General features: G+C 40.4%; 1 protein-coding gene across 7 annotated transcripts in view; it reads left to right on the top strand.

Annotated features, from left to right (window-relative positions):
- The window catches only part of zfpm2a (zinc finger protein, FOG family member 2a), a 493,657-nt gene that overhangs the window by 332,563 nt on the left and 142,192 nt on the right, over nucleotides 1–18,902 (top strand). For all 7 annotated transcript variants that reach the window (XM_078397881.1, XM_078397879.1, XM_078397877.1 and 4 more), the window contains one exon: nucleotides 8,228–8,339. In XM_078397881.1, coding sequence (XP_078254007.1) covers nucleotides 8,228–8,339 — 112 coding nt within the window. The remainder of the gene's footprint in view (nucleotides 1–8,227; nucleotides 8,340–18,902) is intronic.

Here is an 18,902-nt window from a genome sequence, read left to right as displayed (position 1 = left end):
ACTCCTGTCACTTCACCTGGCCTTTCACTATCGCCAACGTCTCCCAACCGTTGCTGGGCGCCGATTTCCTCTGGGTACACTCCCTGCTGGTCGACGTAAAGGGACAATGTCTCGTTCATTCTGAGACGTTCGAGTCGATCGCCTTGCTGACTTGCCTGCGCCGCATCTCGGCTCCGTGACTTCCTCCGATAACGAATACACCCGCATCTTGGCTGATTTCCCCGACATCCTAACCCCCCAGGTTAACAACGGCCAGCCCCAAGCATGGGGTAGAGCACCATATTCCCACCACCGAACCGCCACTCCATGCACGTGCACGCAGGCTGCCCCCCGACCAGCTCCAACTGGCCAAGGACGAGTTCCGCAGGATGGAGGAAATGGGCATTGTGCGCCGCTCAGATAGCCCGTGGGCATCTATGCTTCACATGGTCCCCAAAGCGTCTGGGGGATGGAGGCCCTGTGGGGACTACCGCCGTCTCAACATGGATTTGGCAGTTGGGATTTGAACTGGGGCACGCGCGGGTGAGGGACAGAACTGTATTTGGTTAATGATTAAACAGAGTGTTTACACGATGTGTGGACCTCCTCAATAGTTCAATATTACTCAAAAGCAGAAGTGAATTACTCAGAAGTGAATCCAATAATATCAAAGATCCAAAAATAAAATTGTGCAGATGCGAGAAATCAGAAATTAAATCAGAGGATGCTGGAAATGGCATTTGTGGAGAGGGAAACAGTAAACATTCCACATTAACAACTTTTTATCAGAACAGGGAAGGCAAGAAGTACGGATTTTAAGATACAAAGATAGGATGTAAGAGGGAACAAAAAGGAAAGTGGTGGCATGGAATGTCTCAATGAGACAAATGGAAGAAGCTTGGAAAGGCAATAATAAATTACACATGGAACTCTGGCTGTAAATAGGGAAACATGACAAATGTGAAATTTCCAGAGGAGGAAAGAATACAATGATTGTTGAAGATGTGAATTAGTTAGGCTGAAACTGTTGATTGTGTGAAAGGAGTGTTAAACCTCTGGATAATGGTGAGGGAAGGGAAGAGGCAAATAGGCAGAAGCGGCATCGACAGTGATTGCATGGACGGGAGGTGGGTATTAATGGTGATGGAAGACCGAACTAGGAAGTCACAGAGCGAACAGTTCTCCAGAGTGCTGAGAGCAAAGGGGAGAAGATGTATTTGTATGTTGCATCTTATTAGTGGTGTCAGAAGTTATAGAAAAGGATCTGTTGAATGTGATGCTGTGGGAATGGAAGTTGTGGGCAACAGGAATATGATCCCCTTTATGGGTTGGATGAGTGCAGAAAGTGGAACAGGTAATGTTGAAGAGTCCGTTGATTATTGTAGAACGATAATCATAATCAATGGAAGAGGAGGAAATTTCAGAACTACTGGTGTGGTGGTAAAGATCACAAAATATATGGTGAACATGAGAAATAGAAGCAAAAATAGTTAATTTGTCTCCCTACGCCTAACTCTGCCATTCAGTAAGATCATGGATGATCTTTTACCATGGCATAACTTTCCTGCACTATATTCCTTGATTCTCCCAGTATCTAAAAAAATACTGTTCAGCGTCTAGGATAAAGCGTTCTTGAGTTTCATCGTCTGGGTAAAGTATCTTGCGAAACTGTCCTGAACAGTTGATCTCTTATGTTAAGTCTGTGAGCCCTGGTTCAAGGAAAGCTATCAACTCTACATCATGAGGAAAAATTCTACTTCTTCAAAACACAAGTGGAAGAATAGGCATTTGATGAATTGTCTTTTTGTGAGATCTTAGCTAAATTCAGTTTATAGAAAAATCTTGCGGCCAGCAAGAGATTCCTTTAATTCCTTCACCACTTAAAATGCAGATGAAAAATGTTAGAAATATACAAAATAAAGTTTCTACTTTTTAATCACAAATGTCCTGTTCATTCTATGTTACTGCAGTGTTTTGGGAGCTTAATATCAGTGCATCATCCTATTGCATGGTAACGCCAGCTCATCTCATAATAATTTACTTTGAATCTCATCAACACAGACCACAACTTTTATGATTTATCTGTAACATCTGGGAAATATGGTGTAATAAGGGTGGAAGGATATTCATGGATTACCACTTATGTGCATTATGTTTCAGATAGTTTATTCTAGCAGGCAGGTTCGCTAGTGCTACATGGGTGGGTTTAAACTAAATTGGCAGAGAGCAGAATCCTACACAGGACCGAGACAGGGGAGAGGATGGAAGTTAGCATGGATGGTAATGACAGAAAGTTCAGTGGACAAAATAGGCAAGAGAATAGCAGGGCGAGGAAGCACTATTGGTTTTAATTGCACATATTTTAATGCGAGAGGCCTGAAAGTAAGGCAGATGAACTCAGTGCTGGGATAGGTATGTGCGATTGGGTCATTGTAGCCATTACAGAAACCCGGTTAAAAGTGGGACAGGACTGGCAACTTAATGTTCCAGGGTACAGGTGCTGCAGGTGAGATAGAGGAGGGGATAAAACCGGAAGGGATGCACTTTGTTGATTAAGGAGGATGTCACGGCAGTGGTCAACGATGACATTACCGATGGTTTGTTTGGTGAGGCTATATTGGTAGAGCTGAAAAATAAGAAAGAGAAGATCACCTTGTACTACAGGCCACCAAATAGTCAACAGGAATAAGAAGAGCAAATATGCCAGGAGATTACAGGCAGCTGCGGGCCTAATAGGTTATCATAGCAGGGGATTTTAACTTTCTCAATATTGACTGGGACTGTCCTAGTATAAAAAGGTTTAGATAGGGCAGAATTTCTCAAATGTGTTCAGGAAAGTCTCCTCAGGCAATATGTAGACAGACAATATCCACCATTGACTGGTGCAGTGCAAGGAACTGACAATAAGTAGAATTTGTTAAGTATGTGTTACCAAGTTGAAAAATGACCTTTTGATTCTCCTGGGTTAACGAAAATGGGAATGACTGAGTTGGTGCCTGGTCTTAAGTAGTCTTGAAACCATGCAAACTCAAAAAGATTCATCGTCCTGAGAGAAGACTCCTCGGGCTTGAAGGCCCCTAGGTGCATAGAAGATGTGAAGAATTTCAAGCAAGGTTGGAATATTGCACTTTTGCATCATTAAAAAAGATGATCAGATTTCACATAAAACTACGTGGTGACTTTAAATTAACAATTCATCAGGTAGCTCGGTTTCCCAAACCCTCCATCCATGACAGCCATTTTTCAGATACAATACATGATTTGTGCTCTAATTTCAATGGCCTTTGATTCAAGTTCCACATAAGTAAATCGACCCAAATTTCCAAGCTTCCATTACTTTTCACTCATTTATTTTAATGATTGTGTATAGCAAATCTGGCTCTTTCACCTAAAATGTTAGTTTATTGATCTGAGCTGCTATCAGGCATGACTGAGGATTATAGGATTGCAATTCTGTAATTATGCTGTAATTCCCCAAAATATGAGGTTAATTGCTTTTTGTTGGCAGAACAATTAAATATTTGTTATCCAAATACAGTGCCCTCCATAATGTTTGGGACAAAGACCCATCATTTATTTATTTGCCTCTGTACTCCACAATTTGAGATTTGTAATAGAAAAAAATCACATGTGGTTAAAGTGCATATTGTCAGAATTTACTAAAGGGTATTTTTGTACATTTTGGTTTCACGATGTAGATATTACAGCAGTGTTTATACATAGACCCTCATTCCAGGGCACCATAATGTTTGGGACACAGCAATGTCATGTAAATGAAAGTAGTCATGTTTAATATTTTGTTGCATATCCTTTGCATGCAATGACTACTTGATTTGTGGTGGTTTGTGATGGATACCAGTGGTTTGCATCTTGCAGTGTAGCCTCTGTATTTCTGTTCATGAAGTCTGTGGGCACTGGTCATTGACAAATCCACACCTGACTCTTGAAGAGTGCTTCTGATCTGTCGGACAGGTGTTTGGAGATTTTTCTTTATCATAGAGAAAATTCTTCTGTCATCAGCTGTGGAGGTCTTCCTTGACCTGCCAGTCCATTTGCAATTAGTAAGCTCACCAGTGCTCTCTTTCTTCTTAATGATGTTCTAAATAGTTGATTTTGGTAACCCTAAGGTTTGGCTGATGTCTCTAACAGTTTTATTCTTGTTTCTCAGTCTCATAATGGCTTCTTTGACTTTCATTGGCACAACGTTGGTCCTCATGTTGATAAACAGCAATAAAAGTTTCCAAAGGTGATGGAAAGACTGGAGGAAAAACTAAGTGCTGAGAGCTCACTTACCTGCATTAAGGAGGCATTTAAACACACCTGAGCAATTACAAACACCTGTGAAGCCATGTGTCCCAAACATTATGGTGCCCTGAAATGGGGGGACTATGTATAAACACAGCTGTAATTTCTACATGGTGAAACCAAAATGTATAAAAATTCCGTTTAATAAAATCTGACAATGTGCACTTTAACCACATGTGATTTTTTCTATTACAAATCTCAAATTGTGGAGTATAGAGGCAAATAAATAAAAATGATGGGTCTTTATCTCAAACATTATGGAGGGCACTCTATAACCCGATTCCTTTCCTGTCAGATAGGCTAGTTTAAAGTTAGTTGTATGTGATTTTATACCTATTTTGTATAACCAAAAATTCTGACTTGGTATTATTGTCCATAGATGTTATTTATTCTATATCGTGTATTACAAAACAAGAAATTAATAACAGTTAATTAAATCAAGTTGGCATTCATAACATTATGTAGGCAGCATTTTTCCAAGTAGTTATAGAAATGGTCATGAAATTGTGGGCCTTGCATCCCTGAGTATTTAAAATGTGTCATCAGTGAATTTGTGCTTTAAATACTACTAAACAATAAATACATTCAAATTCATAGCAAAGCCAGCATTTATAGAGTCTAATTGGTAAAGAACATGAAAAATAGAAATTAAAGTTTACGGTCCAAGGTGTACTTATGGAAGTTGAAAATTTATTTTAGCGATATTTAACCTGATGACTGCAATCTATGTTTTGAGACCAGATTAGAACTAGCCTCGTTCTAGCTCAGCCAGAACTAGCTGAGCTGGTTTGAGCCAGTGTAACCAGCACAGAAATTCTAACAGTATTATTTGTTTAATTTGGAACCATAAAATTGATTATAGCCAACAATTAGCAATGCATTGTTCTCTAACTACATAGATTGTGAGTAAAGTAAACATGTTTGCCATCATATGAGCAAGAAAAGTTTATGATATTAACTTTGTCCACCTTTTTCGGTGTGACATAATTTAAAAAAAACAATTGAACTATTTTCATTTGTAGTTCAACAATAATCTCAATTCCAGGGTGAACAAAATAGTGTAGAAGACTGTGAATAAGTAGTGATTTTTACATGATCATGCAAGAAAATTGCACTTGCCTGTCCAGATGATAGAAATTCTCATTTATTAAAAAGATAAAAGTTTACAACACAGAAGAACCTATTTGATCGGCTGGTCTTTGTGGAAGAACTTCATAATGAATTACACACCTCTGGTTTTTTTCCCCTGGAGCCCCAGATCTTTCCTTGCTTTAAATATTTATTCAATTTTCTTAAAAATGCAATGGCCAAATTTTGCCCCTACGCAATCGCTAGCATTAAGAATCATTGCAAGGTATGCTTCTGCTCATTTGCATTTTAATCTCAGAAACTCAATGACATGTGCAGAACGCTCCAAATTAGTAAGGACTGTGGAACCAGATGAATCGTTTCAGAAATTTCAGAATTAGTTTTGAGCCATGGAAAATATTTCATTGCGATGAACCATAGCATTTGAAATTTAATGCAGATGATTACAACACAAAGGAAAGAAACATGGACATCAAAATTATGTTGAGGTAGATTCACATGAAGGTGAAATAGTTCTAGGTCCTATTAAAATTAATGTCCAGGCAAGGTGGAAAAGCAACGAATAAAGCTGACAGAATACTTAACAAGAAAAGACACAATGATGGAGTAACACTGTGTGTCAGGCAACATCTCTGGAGAACATAAATCGGTGACATTTCGGGTAGGGAACATTTTTCAGACTGAATGTAGGGGGGGGGGGGGGGGAGAGAAAGCTGGAAGAGGAGAAGCAGGAAAAGATCTGACAGGTAATAGGTTGATACAGGTGAGGGGAGTGGGGCATTAAGGCTGATAGTTGAACAAAAGCCAGAGATGAAAAGATGACGATGTGAGACAAAAGGATTGAATAGTTGTAAATTGTGAAGCTGGAGTAAGGAATGTATTTGGAAGGGGAGAAATAACTCCCCTTGGGTGTTAGGGTACATGGTGGGAGAGAGGAGGGTTATGTATTTATCTAAAATTGGAGAATTCAATGTTCGTACCGTTGGGTTGTAAACTACCCAAACAGAATATGAGATTATGTTCATCCAGTTTATGTGTGCTCGTATTTGGCACTAGAGAAGGCTGAGGACAAAAAGGTCATAATGGAAATGGGAAGAGGAGTTAAGATGGGAGATTCAGCAGGCCTTGGTGGACTGAGTATAAGTATTCGGCGATAGGGATAGGAGAATGACAGTGAAAGAATTCAAGATGTTGAGTAGTTTACCATAACCAAATTGGCCTTAAGCTGATTAAGATTCAGAATACCAGAGTCAATGAAATTCATAGCTTGCAAGAAGCTCATAGAATAAACAATAAAAATAGGTGGCAGCACCTCCAGGATAGGTTATTCTACCTTCAGTAGTCTGTTACCAGTGGGGAAGAATCTGTTCTTGGGTCTGGATATCCAGGTCTTCAAGATCATGTATCTTCTCCCAAAAGGTAGAAGAGAGTAAAGGAAATGGCAAGGGTGACAGGCACCTTTGATGATACTTCCAGCCTTCCTGATCCAACAAACCATGAAACTGAACTGGGTGGATGGAAGTAACGAGCCTGTGATGGACTGGGCTGTGTTCACAACTCACAGGTTCAGGTAGCAAAAGCAGAGCAGTTGCCGTAGCAGGCTGAGATGCATACCATCAAAATACTTTGTACAGCAATTCTGCAGACATTTGTGAGAATCGTTGTGAACATCCCCAATCTTCTTGAATGCCGAAGAATTTAAATAACATTACATTTTGCAACATTTTTAATTCCTTGCATTGCAAATTATATTTTAGAAACATGTAATACAGTTGGTGAAGTCCATTGCATGGTTGGTGTTTTGGAATATTGTATAATTGAACATAAATTTGAAATTAAAGGGGGAGGTTTAACGTAATATAATACAAGAAAGAGACAGTTAATTGAAGTAGTTAGGATTGACATCATAAGACATAGGAGCAGAATTATGCCATTTAGCCCATTGAGTCTGCTCCGCCATTCGATCATGGCAGAACTGTTTTTCCCTCTCAACCTCATTTTCTTTTCTTCCTCCCATAATCTGTGAGACCCTAACTAATCAAGAACCTATCAATATCTTCACAATCCTCTGAAGTCCACAGTGGCATATTGGACTTTTCCCTGCTAAGGAATCAAGATTCCTCCTAATCTTCCCCCTAGTGCATCCAATCTTCTCTCTAGAACCCAATCTCCTTTTGCCACACCAAATTTTCCCTCACTTCCTCTCCGATCTCCTTGCTGCTTGTTCATCATCTCAACTACCCACCCACCCAGCACATTTCTGTCTCGTTTCTGACCCTTATAATCTTTTACGTACTTCCTAACCTTTTGTAATGAGCTTTCCAACCATACACCCTTATCTTCTCCCTGATAATCTCCCTCCAAATATACCCCTCAGCTAGTGCTCTTCTTCCACGAAGCATTGATGCGGCCCTCCACTATAGTCTTCTCCTCATTGCTCTCAGCTAACATTTTGTTGATGTTCACATAAGAACATTGGATCCTTATACCTTCTACTCAAATGACACTTTAAGAAGAGAAACCACACATTGAACAATTTCTACCATAAGTTCATGAAGTTTACCAGAAGCTTCGCAGAGTTCGCTGCCTAAATCGTAAACATTTTGATACAAATCCAAGCTGATAGAGATTCATTAATCTGGATAATCTGATCCATTATCATTTGGAGACACCTGATTTAATAATTATGCTATCAATCAAAATGCCTTTCTCAGTCCTCTAATAGAACTCAACAAGAGATTATATTTTTCTTCTGATGTGTTCGGGGTTATGGTTCTGTGAAAATTAGTATTATTCATCAAGTTCTTAATCACAGAAAACAAACAGCGTCTGTTTATTATCTCCCTTTGTGCAGAAAACAAAAGCAGCTGTCCCTATAGTGGTGCATGCTGGCCCCAAATGGCTGATGGATGTGACTTGGCGAGGAACAGATGACAACAACAACAACTGTGTTGTGTACAGCAAAGGTAAAGCACATTCTGTTCTCCTTTTATCTGAAATTATACCCGTGAATTGATATAATATGTGCATTTGTGGAATGGAATTGCTTCATATCAGAAATGTGTTTTTTAACAGTTAATTTGCTTTTATCTCAGATATTATGACCACAGCCACGATTTACCAGGAACACTGCTTGTAGTGATGAGACATTTGGGAGAGTTATTATATCAAACATTCACTGCAAAATTTTTTTTAACTGCAAATATATCACAACTTTAATTCGAGAGGGATAGATCATTTTAAGTCCATCCCTTACTATCAAAACTAAATACTGATTCATAATGCGTGTATTCAGATAAAGTCGCCATTGTAATGCAGTGCTTGCTTGCGTTACAATAGAATCAATTTCAATCATGTACAATGTATACAGTGAATTTCTTCCCTGAAGTGTGGAGGTAGAGGGCTGTTGGTGGTGAAAGTTGGAGGGGGGATGGTGGGTGGGGTATGAGGAGTGGTGCAAATTCTTCATATTCTGTGGTTGATGTAAAATCATAGTGAACAGAAACATTTCTGAAGACTGGAAATGACAAAATTGAGACGTTACTTATTAAATGGCAATCAGTGAAGGTGCATATAAAAAACAATCTAATTGGTTGACAGATAATGCCATGCTTGATCAGTGAAGACCCTCTCACTGACCAGCTGCTTTGCATGCAGCAGGATAAAACTAGGATGAAAAGTTTCTGTTCCTGGTGAATAAAGTTTGCTCACGTCATTATTGTTTTCTCATGGCGAGGTTGTTATGAGAGATTATGATTACAGTATTGCACTGCAACCTTTTGTCAGTGATGAAGACATTTTGTAAATGTACATTTGAGGCAATATTGTAAGTATATGTTGTGAACTATAATACTTCCTCATGCAGGGAAAGGATTTACATGAATTCCTCCCTGCACCACAACCCAACATGTGCTTGTTTTAATTATATTAACTACTAGACGGGCGTGGACCCGTTGAGTCTAAAACTCTCCTGCGGGCGTGGCAACCCCCGTTGGGTGCAAACCTCTTCTGCGGGCCCGGCAACCCTTCCCCAACTGATCCAAAACTCTCCTGCGGGCCTGGCAACCATCCATGCAAACCACTCCTGTGGGCGCGGCAACGCCCGTTGGGTGCAAACCTCTCCTGTGGGCCCGGCAACCTTCCCCCAACTGATATTCCATGGACACGTTGGTGGCCGGGGAGTGTCCCCTGGGGTCGTGGCAGGCAAAGGGGGACAGGGAAGGGGAAAGGGAGCCACTCACCTCGGCCCCGGGCATGGAACCCTCTCCCACAGCGGCAGCTCGATGGCGAACGGTGGCAACGGCCATCTTGTTTGACCCTCTGCAGCCGCGCTGGACCATGGGAGGAAGGTCAGATGCAGGGCACGCCGGGACGGGCGCCGGACCTCCTGGCATTTATTAAAGTTTATTTAAAGTTTATTACCTTAATTGTTTTTAAAAAGTAACAAAACTTGATTTATTGTGATCGCGGGGGAATGGTGAGTAGGGTGGGCCTAAAATTGTTGCACTGTCTTGTACCGTTTTGGCTGTATTTCGAGAACAAATCTATCCACAAACAAGATGAGAGTTCTAGTAATATACTAGACCAAGTGGACCCGTTGGTCCCATTCCTCGTAGAGGGGGAACAGGGAAGGGGAGAGGGTGTCACTGAGTGAGCCCTGCACTCAAAGCCTCTCCTGTATTGGTGTAGCACCCTCAACTCCCCCACTCAATCCCCCTTATCCCCCCTCCTCCCCCCACTGACCCACTCCATCCCCCCTACCCCACCCCCACTTGTCCCTTCCCTGCCCCCACTCCTCCAGCCCTGCCTCCACCCCCATTCCCCTCTCCCCACCCCTATTCCCTCCTGAATGAATGGACGTTTTTGTCCTTATTATACCTTACCTGCACATGTACATGACAGACACATCTATAAATATAAAACATCAATTGCTGACAATAATGTGGATATATTTATTTAGTTGTTAAATATTTCCCTGTAAACTTACATTAGAAAAGATGCACACACTAGTCAATAGTTTTATTTGAGATTTTGCTGCAAAATTAGCTGAGAATGGCTGACTGAAGCTATGTCATTATAAATAGATGTCTGATTCACTTTCTATTTCTATTGGACACTAAAACACAAATTTATATTGGTATAATATTGTAAATTAGAAGATTAAATATATATATATTTCCAGTTATTACACTGTAAATATGACACTACAAATAATGCTTTACTTTTGTAAAAATATGAAAATCGAGACTGTTGCCCCTTCGATTTGATGAATATTTCTTAATTATTAGTGCATTGATGTCATGAGTAAATTTTTGTGAGTTTGATGAGAAATACCCATCTGCCCACTTGTGCTGTGTATAGCTGACTTTCATGTAAAAGCCATTGAAACTGATGTTCAAACTGACATCCTGTTGATGCATAGCTTACAACTTGATTCTCGCTAGAGACTTGTAAAGATTTTAACTCTACGTAACAAAGTAAATGGAGCAAAGGAATGTGAATAGATGTTTTTAAATTCACTTACATGATGTAAATATTTCTGGCAAATCATCAACTATTGATCATCTCTAATTGTCATAGAGAAGGGAAGTCAATTTGGGAAGAGCTGTCAGAGTGACATATTGTAGATAGTACATACTACAATCGTGACAAGCTAGTGGTGGAGAATATGAATGAGCAGAATTATGAAGGAGGTATGATTGAGCCAGATTGCATTACACTGGTTAATGCCAATGCTCTTCACTGCTATTCGAGTTGTGTTTAACCAGGCAAGTGCAGAGTGTTCCATTGCATTCTCAGATAGTAGTCTGGATAGTGGAAACATGTTGGGATATTAAGAATTAAGACGCCATCTCGGGATGTCCAGCATCTGATGTCTCTACTAGCTATGGTTTTCGTGTGGCTGATCCAGAAAAGTTTCTAGTCAATTTCTATGAAAATCCTGAATGTGCTCCTGGGCATAATGCTGTGAGGAAAGGAGAAGTGTCTACCACAGGCAGGATTTCAGAAATCTAATAAAATCGCTGGGAAAACAGAATTATCTGAATATTTCAATAATTGTTTAGATTAACTATGAAGGAGTGGCACATCTGGATTAGCATACTACAAGGGTTTGCCTGAAGAGTGGCAAACGGGAGGACAACACCATTGACTGCAGGGAGAAGAAGTGTATTGGATTATCTGCAAAAATAGTGATAGATTAATGGAGAAGAGAGAATGCATAAATGAAGGAAGAGAAGAGTGACTTTACTAATGACTCATTAAGAGCAGGGGAGTGGGAAAATGTCCATATAATGATAGATGGGGCCAGAGACTGCATTAATGGAGCAGGAGGGGGGTGTCTGCAATAGTGATGGTGCAGAGTGTTGAAATAAAGTGGCTGGGCAGAGTCTGTAGTAATGGAATAGAAGAGGAGAGTGCATGACTGGTGGGGCTGTGGGAGTGTGTTTGCATTAATGATGGGGGAGTGGGGTATGATATAAAAATCAATATTAGACTGCTTTTGCAGATATGGCAGGTAAAATTGGTGGTCAAGAATAACATTGGGCAGCTTAAATAATAATGTTGATATAAATGCAAATAGGGCAAGTGTTGAATAATCACTATACTGGATAATTATCTTATGGTAGAGAGTAACATAAAGTACATGACAAGAAAACCATTCTTTCGATTCAGAAACTTGTAAAAATGATGTGAAGAGATTAAAAGTAAGGAAGAAAAGTAAGCTCCAAATTCCTAGGAACCAGATGTTTTTCATCCAGGATTTAAAATAAATAAATGAGAACTCCACAGATATCTAAACCATGATCTTCCAAAGTTCCCTTGATTGAAGAACTATTCATTTAGTTCGGAAAATTGCTACTTAGAGATTAGATTGCACTGCTTTGAAAATGGTATTAACCCAGGGTGTAATGTGATTGTGAGCATTTCCATCTGAAGGATATCACTGTTCATGTAATGTTGTTTTTGAGCATTTCCAGTATAAATTAAATGACAGTGTCCATGAAGCAACTGCTATTTGGCAGTTACATGCCAAACTGGTCTCCACAGAGCAACATCATTTAAGGGGTCAGAAACTGTAAGGTCAAACTGTAACATGCTGCTGCAGAGCTCTCTGAAGTCTGTTTTCACAGGCTGAATAATTTACCACAGACATTTCCATTGAGCTCACCTGCCAAAAGTACTTGAAGAAAACTTCCAATTGGTGCTGTAAAATAAAACAGAAGATGCGAGAAAACAATCTGAGAAGTGCTCACGTTTAAAGACATTATCTGAATACAATCTGCAGGGATACATGTTCCCATTTCATCTCCAAGAAGCAAGACAGTGGTATACCCAAGCGGATGCCTCATTGTCAACAGGCCTCTGGGACAGGAAAATGTGCCTGTACTAGTCTGCCTTTTGAGGCCAAAGTTGGATATTCCAGAGAACCTTTGCTTTTATTTATACATTGATTTGTCAGGATGTATGGTCTTGGACAAGGCCGATATTTTTAGCGCATATTCAATTGTTGTGGGGATTCTGGTGAGCCATGTTTTTGAACGGCTGCTATCTTTGCAGAGGATGTGATTGTACAGTGCTTTTGGGGAATAGGTTTCTGTATTTAAACACAGCAATGTTCAAAGAAAAGCAGTGTATGAACAAGGGGAGTGTTCATAAGATCATTAATGACAGGGGCAGAATTAGGCCATTCGGCCCATCTAGTCTACTCCACCATTCAATCATGGCTGTCCCCTCTCTCCCCCATAACCTCATTCTCCTGCCTTCTCCCCATAACCTCTGACACCAGTCCTAATCAAGAATCTATCTATCTCTGCCTTCAAAATATTCCACTGACTTGGCTACCACCACCTTCTGTGGCAAAGAATTCCGTAGATTTACCACCCTCTGACTAAAGAAATTCCTCCTCATCTCCTTCCTAAAAGAACGTCCTGATGCTGAGGCTGACCTCTAGTCCTAGACTCTCCCACCAATGGAAACATCCTCTCCACATCCACTCTATCCAAGCCTTTCACTATTCTGTATGTTTCATTGAGGTCCCCCCTCATTCTTCTAAACTCCAGCAGGTACAGGCCCAATGCCATCTAATGCTCATCATATGTTAACCTACTCATTCCTGGGATCATTCATATAAACCTCCCCTGGACCCTCTCCAGAGCCAGCACATCCTTCCTCAGATATGGTGCCCAAAATTGCTCTCAATATTCCAAATACGGCTGGACCGGCGCTTTATAGTGCCTCAGCATTACTTCCCTGTGTTTGATGCTGTGTGACTTAAGAGTTGGGTATTTAGGTGGAATGTGCCTTAACTATTTTTGACCTTCATGGGGTCTGCAGTCATTATTGAAGAGTTCTGAGACTGTTCTTTACCATCTGTAAACCACTGGTACTGATATTGGTTCATTTTTGTTGAGATACGGTGAAAAACTTTGTTTGTGTGCTATCCAGACAAATTATACGATACACGAGTACAGTCAACCCATACACAAGTACAATGGCTCATTCAAAGAGAAAATAAGTAGGGTGCAGAATATAGTTTTACAGCATTATAGCGTTACAGTTAGAGAAAGTGCAGATAAACAAAAATGCAAGGTCCTCAATGAGGTTGTAGTTTATAATCTGCTCCCTTAGCTTGTGACACTGTATCGTCAACTCTGGATCAATTGCCCTATTGATGGCACAGACATACTCAAGAGTTATGGTGGAAAAGTCTAATGCTTAAGGAATAATTTGGTGACTATAGTAATGCAAGGCTGTTGCTTCACTGGTCTGTGGGACTGCTCTGCCAATTGTAACACCAGTGCCCAAATTTTAATCGGAGGGATTTGCTGATTTTGGTGTCTTGGTCAATGTTATGTTGTGTGTCCAGTTCATTATTTTATTCTTTATGCTTTGACATACCTGCTCGATATAACCTGGTGGTTTGCTGGGGGAAGTTAAGAACCCATCAAATATCTTTTGGTCTTGACTTGCACATACGCCAACCAGACATGTCAAACTGACAGATTTTGTCTCCTGTAGGCTATCAGTGAAACAGCTGGGTCTTGAATTCAAAATAAGGGAGACGTATGCTGGAGTCTGCTGGTCAGGCAGCACCTTAAGGAAGAAACACACAGTGGACATTTCAGGACCAGGACTCTTCATCAGAATGACTTTTGAATCCAATCTTTTTAAATCATTTTTTTAACAATCATTTTTTTTAAACCCATATTATTAACTGAATTTAAATTCCACAGGCTGCCATGGTGGCATTTTAATTAATATCTTTGGATTGTTAGATCAGTCATCTCAGTTGTTAATCTGATATTTTAACCACTGCATCAGCATCTAATCATATCTGTGCCATGCCTCACACTATGCTGCTCATGCAACACTGGTCAATGATACCCTATTCCACACAAGATGTGATCTCTTCCACTTTCCCTTCTGTAAAGAGAATGTGACTTCATGAGCATGTGGATTTGCCAACCTTTTCAACTTCCCCAAAATGAAAGACTGCAATTGTGCCACTTTTGTTTGCTTTTCAGAACCTTTAGCTTAAGTCTGCAGAGAGGTGTGAGGAATGATCAGCCATGATCACATTGAATGGCGGTGCTGGCTCGAAGGGCCGAATGGCCTCCTCCTGCACCTATTGTCTATTGTCTAATTTGATGTGCGAAGTTGCTTCCTGACCCAATCACTGATGTACAATGGGATTATTGTTGCATTTTTGCTCAAATTGGAAGCAATGGTCTCCTGATTCTGTATAGATTTTTATGAAAAGTGTGAGGAAGAGTTCACACTTTAGTACTTCCCTGCAGCATTTGGATGAGGACTATAATTGAGAGACATTTCTGAGAAATTTGTCAATAGTTTAGAGAAATTTGGTACATTTTCACACCTGCTTGTCCAAATATGAGAGATTGCAAGAAGCAAACAGGGTTTCCTCCAGCGAGCCCCCCACACCAATTGTCTTATGTCTGCAGTCTGAGGGCATGGTTTCTCTCTGTATGCCCCATACATACTTATTTTATCTGTCCTTGTGGTGCCATACCTCAGGTGGTGTTTAGCAGTGTTGGGGGGGCAAAGATGCCATCCTCTTATTCCTGTTCATCATCCTCCTCATCCTTCTGTCACTTACTTTTTCTCCTACTCCTTGTTGAGTATGGTGGTAGCGGCAGCAATGGGTGAAGGTCTGTCAGATTATCCTGGAGAATAGTACAAAATAAGCAAATTGCAAAAAATAAATTGCACCTGTTGGAAATCCTGAATAAAAAAAAGAAAATGCTGGAACCATCTATAGAGAGAGAAAAAAAATCAACATTTCCAGTAAATATGCTTTTATTATTGGCTTTTTATGCAAGGTCACTGAACTCAAATATTTTCTCTGCTTCTGGTTTCACAGCATAAATGGCTATGTGCACAGTGATTCTAATGGAATGGAACTGTACACATGCAGAGTAAACTAGTCTGAATAAAGAGTTCATTCAGGGGCAGTTTGATAATGAGGGAGCAGAAGAGATTTACAGATGAGGTGATTAACAGTTTTCTCTATTTTGGCTATGCTGGGACTGTTGGAGGAGGATTCTGTCTTCTCGTGTGGTTTGGAACTCAGGATGAGAGGAAGCCCTTCTGTTTTGTTTGGGCATAGAGGTTGCTGATAACCTTTGCCAAATCTACTGAGGAAATAATTAATGTCTGGGTGGCTGGGAGTGGCAGTGGATGAGAGGAAGGTGTATGTCTGTGTGTGAGAGTGTGTGTGTGTGTGAGAGTGTGTGTGTGAGAGTGTATGTGTGTGAGAGTGTGTGTGTGTGAGAGTGTATGTGTGTGTGAGAGTGTGTGTGTGAGAGTGTGTGTGAGAGAGTGTGTGTGAGAGTATGTGTTAGTGTACGTATGCATGTATGTCGAAGTGATTGGGGTAGGGATGTGAGTATGTGACCAAGTGCTGCAGCTGGAGGCAGGGTCATTGAACGGGAGGTTGAAGTGCTCAAGTTTATGTATCTGGCAATGTTGTGCTGTGTTTGTAAGATCATTTCATGTCCATAGGAGTATTACTTCAAGATGTCTGGACATGTGAGGCCAGTCTCTCCTGATAGTCGTCCTTGAAAGCTTCCTACCCCGTCTGCCATATGGTGCCACCATTCCAGATACATTCCCTGAACAATATCTCCTGGCTGAATTCAGTAAAGTGGGGATTTGCTACTCTCCCCTGCTGCATCTCTCTTTTCTATTGCTGCTGTTGTATCTGTTGCATTGATTGGGCTGCCAAGGCGAATATCCATTTTAAAGGCTGAAACCATGGCATGATTAGCACGCAAAACACAAGCTTTTCACTGTACCTCAGTACATGTGATAATAAACTAAACGAAACCAATGAAGATTGCTCAGTGGCTCATTCTCACCAGCTGCTTGCAATTTATTGAGGAGCCGGAGTGTTTCACAGAAAAATTTGCTTGCACTGATGCACCAATATTATGAACTGTGCAGAGTTGATTCAGCATGGGAACCGTACAATGACGACTAAATGCTCCTAAATTGGAGCTGATGGATTTCCAGGCATGCATATGACAATCTGGACTGTAACAAAGTTGCAAATGAGAAACCAGGGAACTATACCCCAATTTGCCGAACATCTGTTGAGAGGAAATTACTGGAGCCTCTAATCCAAGAAAGATTTTCTCTTTTGAAATATTTTTTTTCCAATTAAAGAAAGATTAGCACCATATTCTGCACTTGAATATTTTTTTAGAATCGGGTCAGGGACAGAGTCAGGACGATGACGGAGAGCCGGGCCAAATTCCCCCTTAGTTCTCAACGCCCCCTCCCCCCCACTCCCCACGCTGGGTCCCCCTTTGTTGTCGGCAGTGTGGCGTGTCCACCTCGGCCCGACTCTAACCAAAGGGCTCCGACCTCGGTCCTCATCTCCGATCTCAGACCGACACTGCGACCTGAGGCTCCTACTCTCTCCGACCTCTGTACTTTATATGCAAAAACAAAGAATAGGTAAAAGTGACAATAAAATATCATCATCATCATCATCATCCCTCCTGTCTCGGGTAAAAGTTAATCATCAGTCGTTTACACTTAACCCGCAATATTGACAAACATTGCTCAAATTCCCCTTGTGTTCTTCAATATTGTAGCATGAGTTCTTTATTTGAAAGAGTTGAAGATGCTATGAATATTCTCCTTTCAAGATTTGGGATATAGTGAGGATGTGAGCAATGTAATATGAAATGCAAGTATTTTTTAATATATATATTCTTCCGGGAAGGCATTTGATAACCTCCCATAAGAGACAGTCTGCTAAGGTTGCATCTCATTAAATCGAGGACAAAGAACTATTTTGGTTAGGAGTTTGGTTGAATGTGTAACAAGGGAGCTCTCTCCATCCCACTCCCACCCCAGTTCTCAGATACATTTCACTGTCCTCCTGATTAATTCCTGATTAAGTTTGGATGCCTCATTTTCACCTTTCCCGCAGCAAACAATGAACCATTCTACATTTCCTTGATCAGCATCTGCTTTGATGTCTTGATAGGTGCTGTTTATTTATGTTATTGAAGCAATCCTTTCCCTTTCCACTTGTACAGTACACATTCTGCAAGAACAAACTGCCCACGGTAACGTCCAATATTGCCAAACGGCTGCAGGCTGCAGCAACTATGACAGTATTGTCTGAGCATTTGGCCCAGGCAAAGTGTGAAATTAATAAATGTTGATAAAGTTAACATTTCATGCGAGTCAAAGTTTTCTTTCTTTAAACATCTGCAGGGAATAGGAGGGACTGGAGTTTATAATCTGACACAAGGACTATAGAAAAATATTGAGTATGCTTGACTGTCAAAGTCTGCTACAATGCAGTATCACTGCAGAAAATCATATTATTACAGTATTAAAACAAAATTGTACCCTAAAGGAACATACAAGGCAGCACAAAGCTGGAACATAATTATGCTTCCCTCTAATAATTAAAATTTAAAAAGATTAATAAATTACTGTTCATTAAGCAGAATAAGAGGTGGTTTGCAGCAATGTAGAAAGCTATGCTGTGCTCTTTCAGAATATTTGAAGACAGATAAGGAAATAGATCCTAAAGAATCTTTAGAAATAATAAACATAGATTGATACTAAATCATCAATGACAAAAATGTACATATGCAGTGTAGACAAGACAGCAAGGAAATTCCACTGGTAAGAGAGCGTTGCAACAGTCCCGTCATAAGTTCCATGACCCATTTATGACAGTCTCTTGTAAGAGTGACAGACAGTTAACGGTGCAATGCTATACCTATTCTCTGAGTTTTCTTTTGAATATGATGTGGAACATGTTGTGCAGCGCAGTGCAATTTGCTACCATTTCTATCTTCCCTGCAGTTAATTACACTGTTCCTGGGCCGTGGAATTGCTGTGAACACTTACAGAATAAATACGAGGTTTTGAATAGCCTTGTATATGATTACTCATGTAACCATATAAAATCCTTCTACCACTCATGATGCATCGGGTTACCTCACTGCACTTCACAGTATGTGCTCAGAAGCAATTTC

The sequence above is a fragment of the Rhinoraja longicauda genome, chromosome 4, assembly GCF_053455715.1.
Source record: "Rhinoraja longicauda isolate Sanriku21f chromosome 4, sRhiLon1.1, whole genome shotgun sequence".
NCBI lineage: Eukaryota > Metazoa > Chordata > Chondrichthyes > Rajiformes > Arhynchobatidae > Rhinoraja > Rhinoraja longicauda.
Note: the sequence above shows the minus strand (reverse complement) of the source record. Positions and strands in the feature narration are given on the sequence as shown.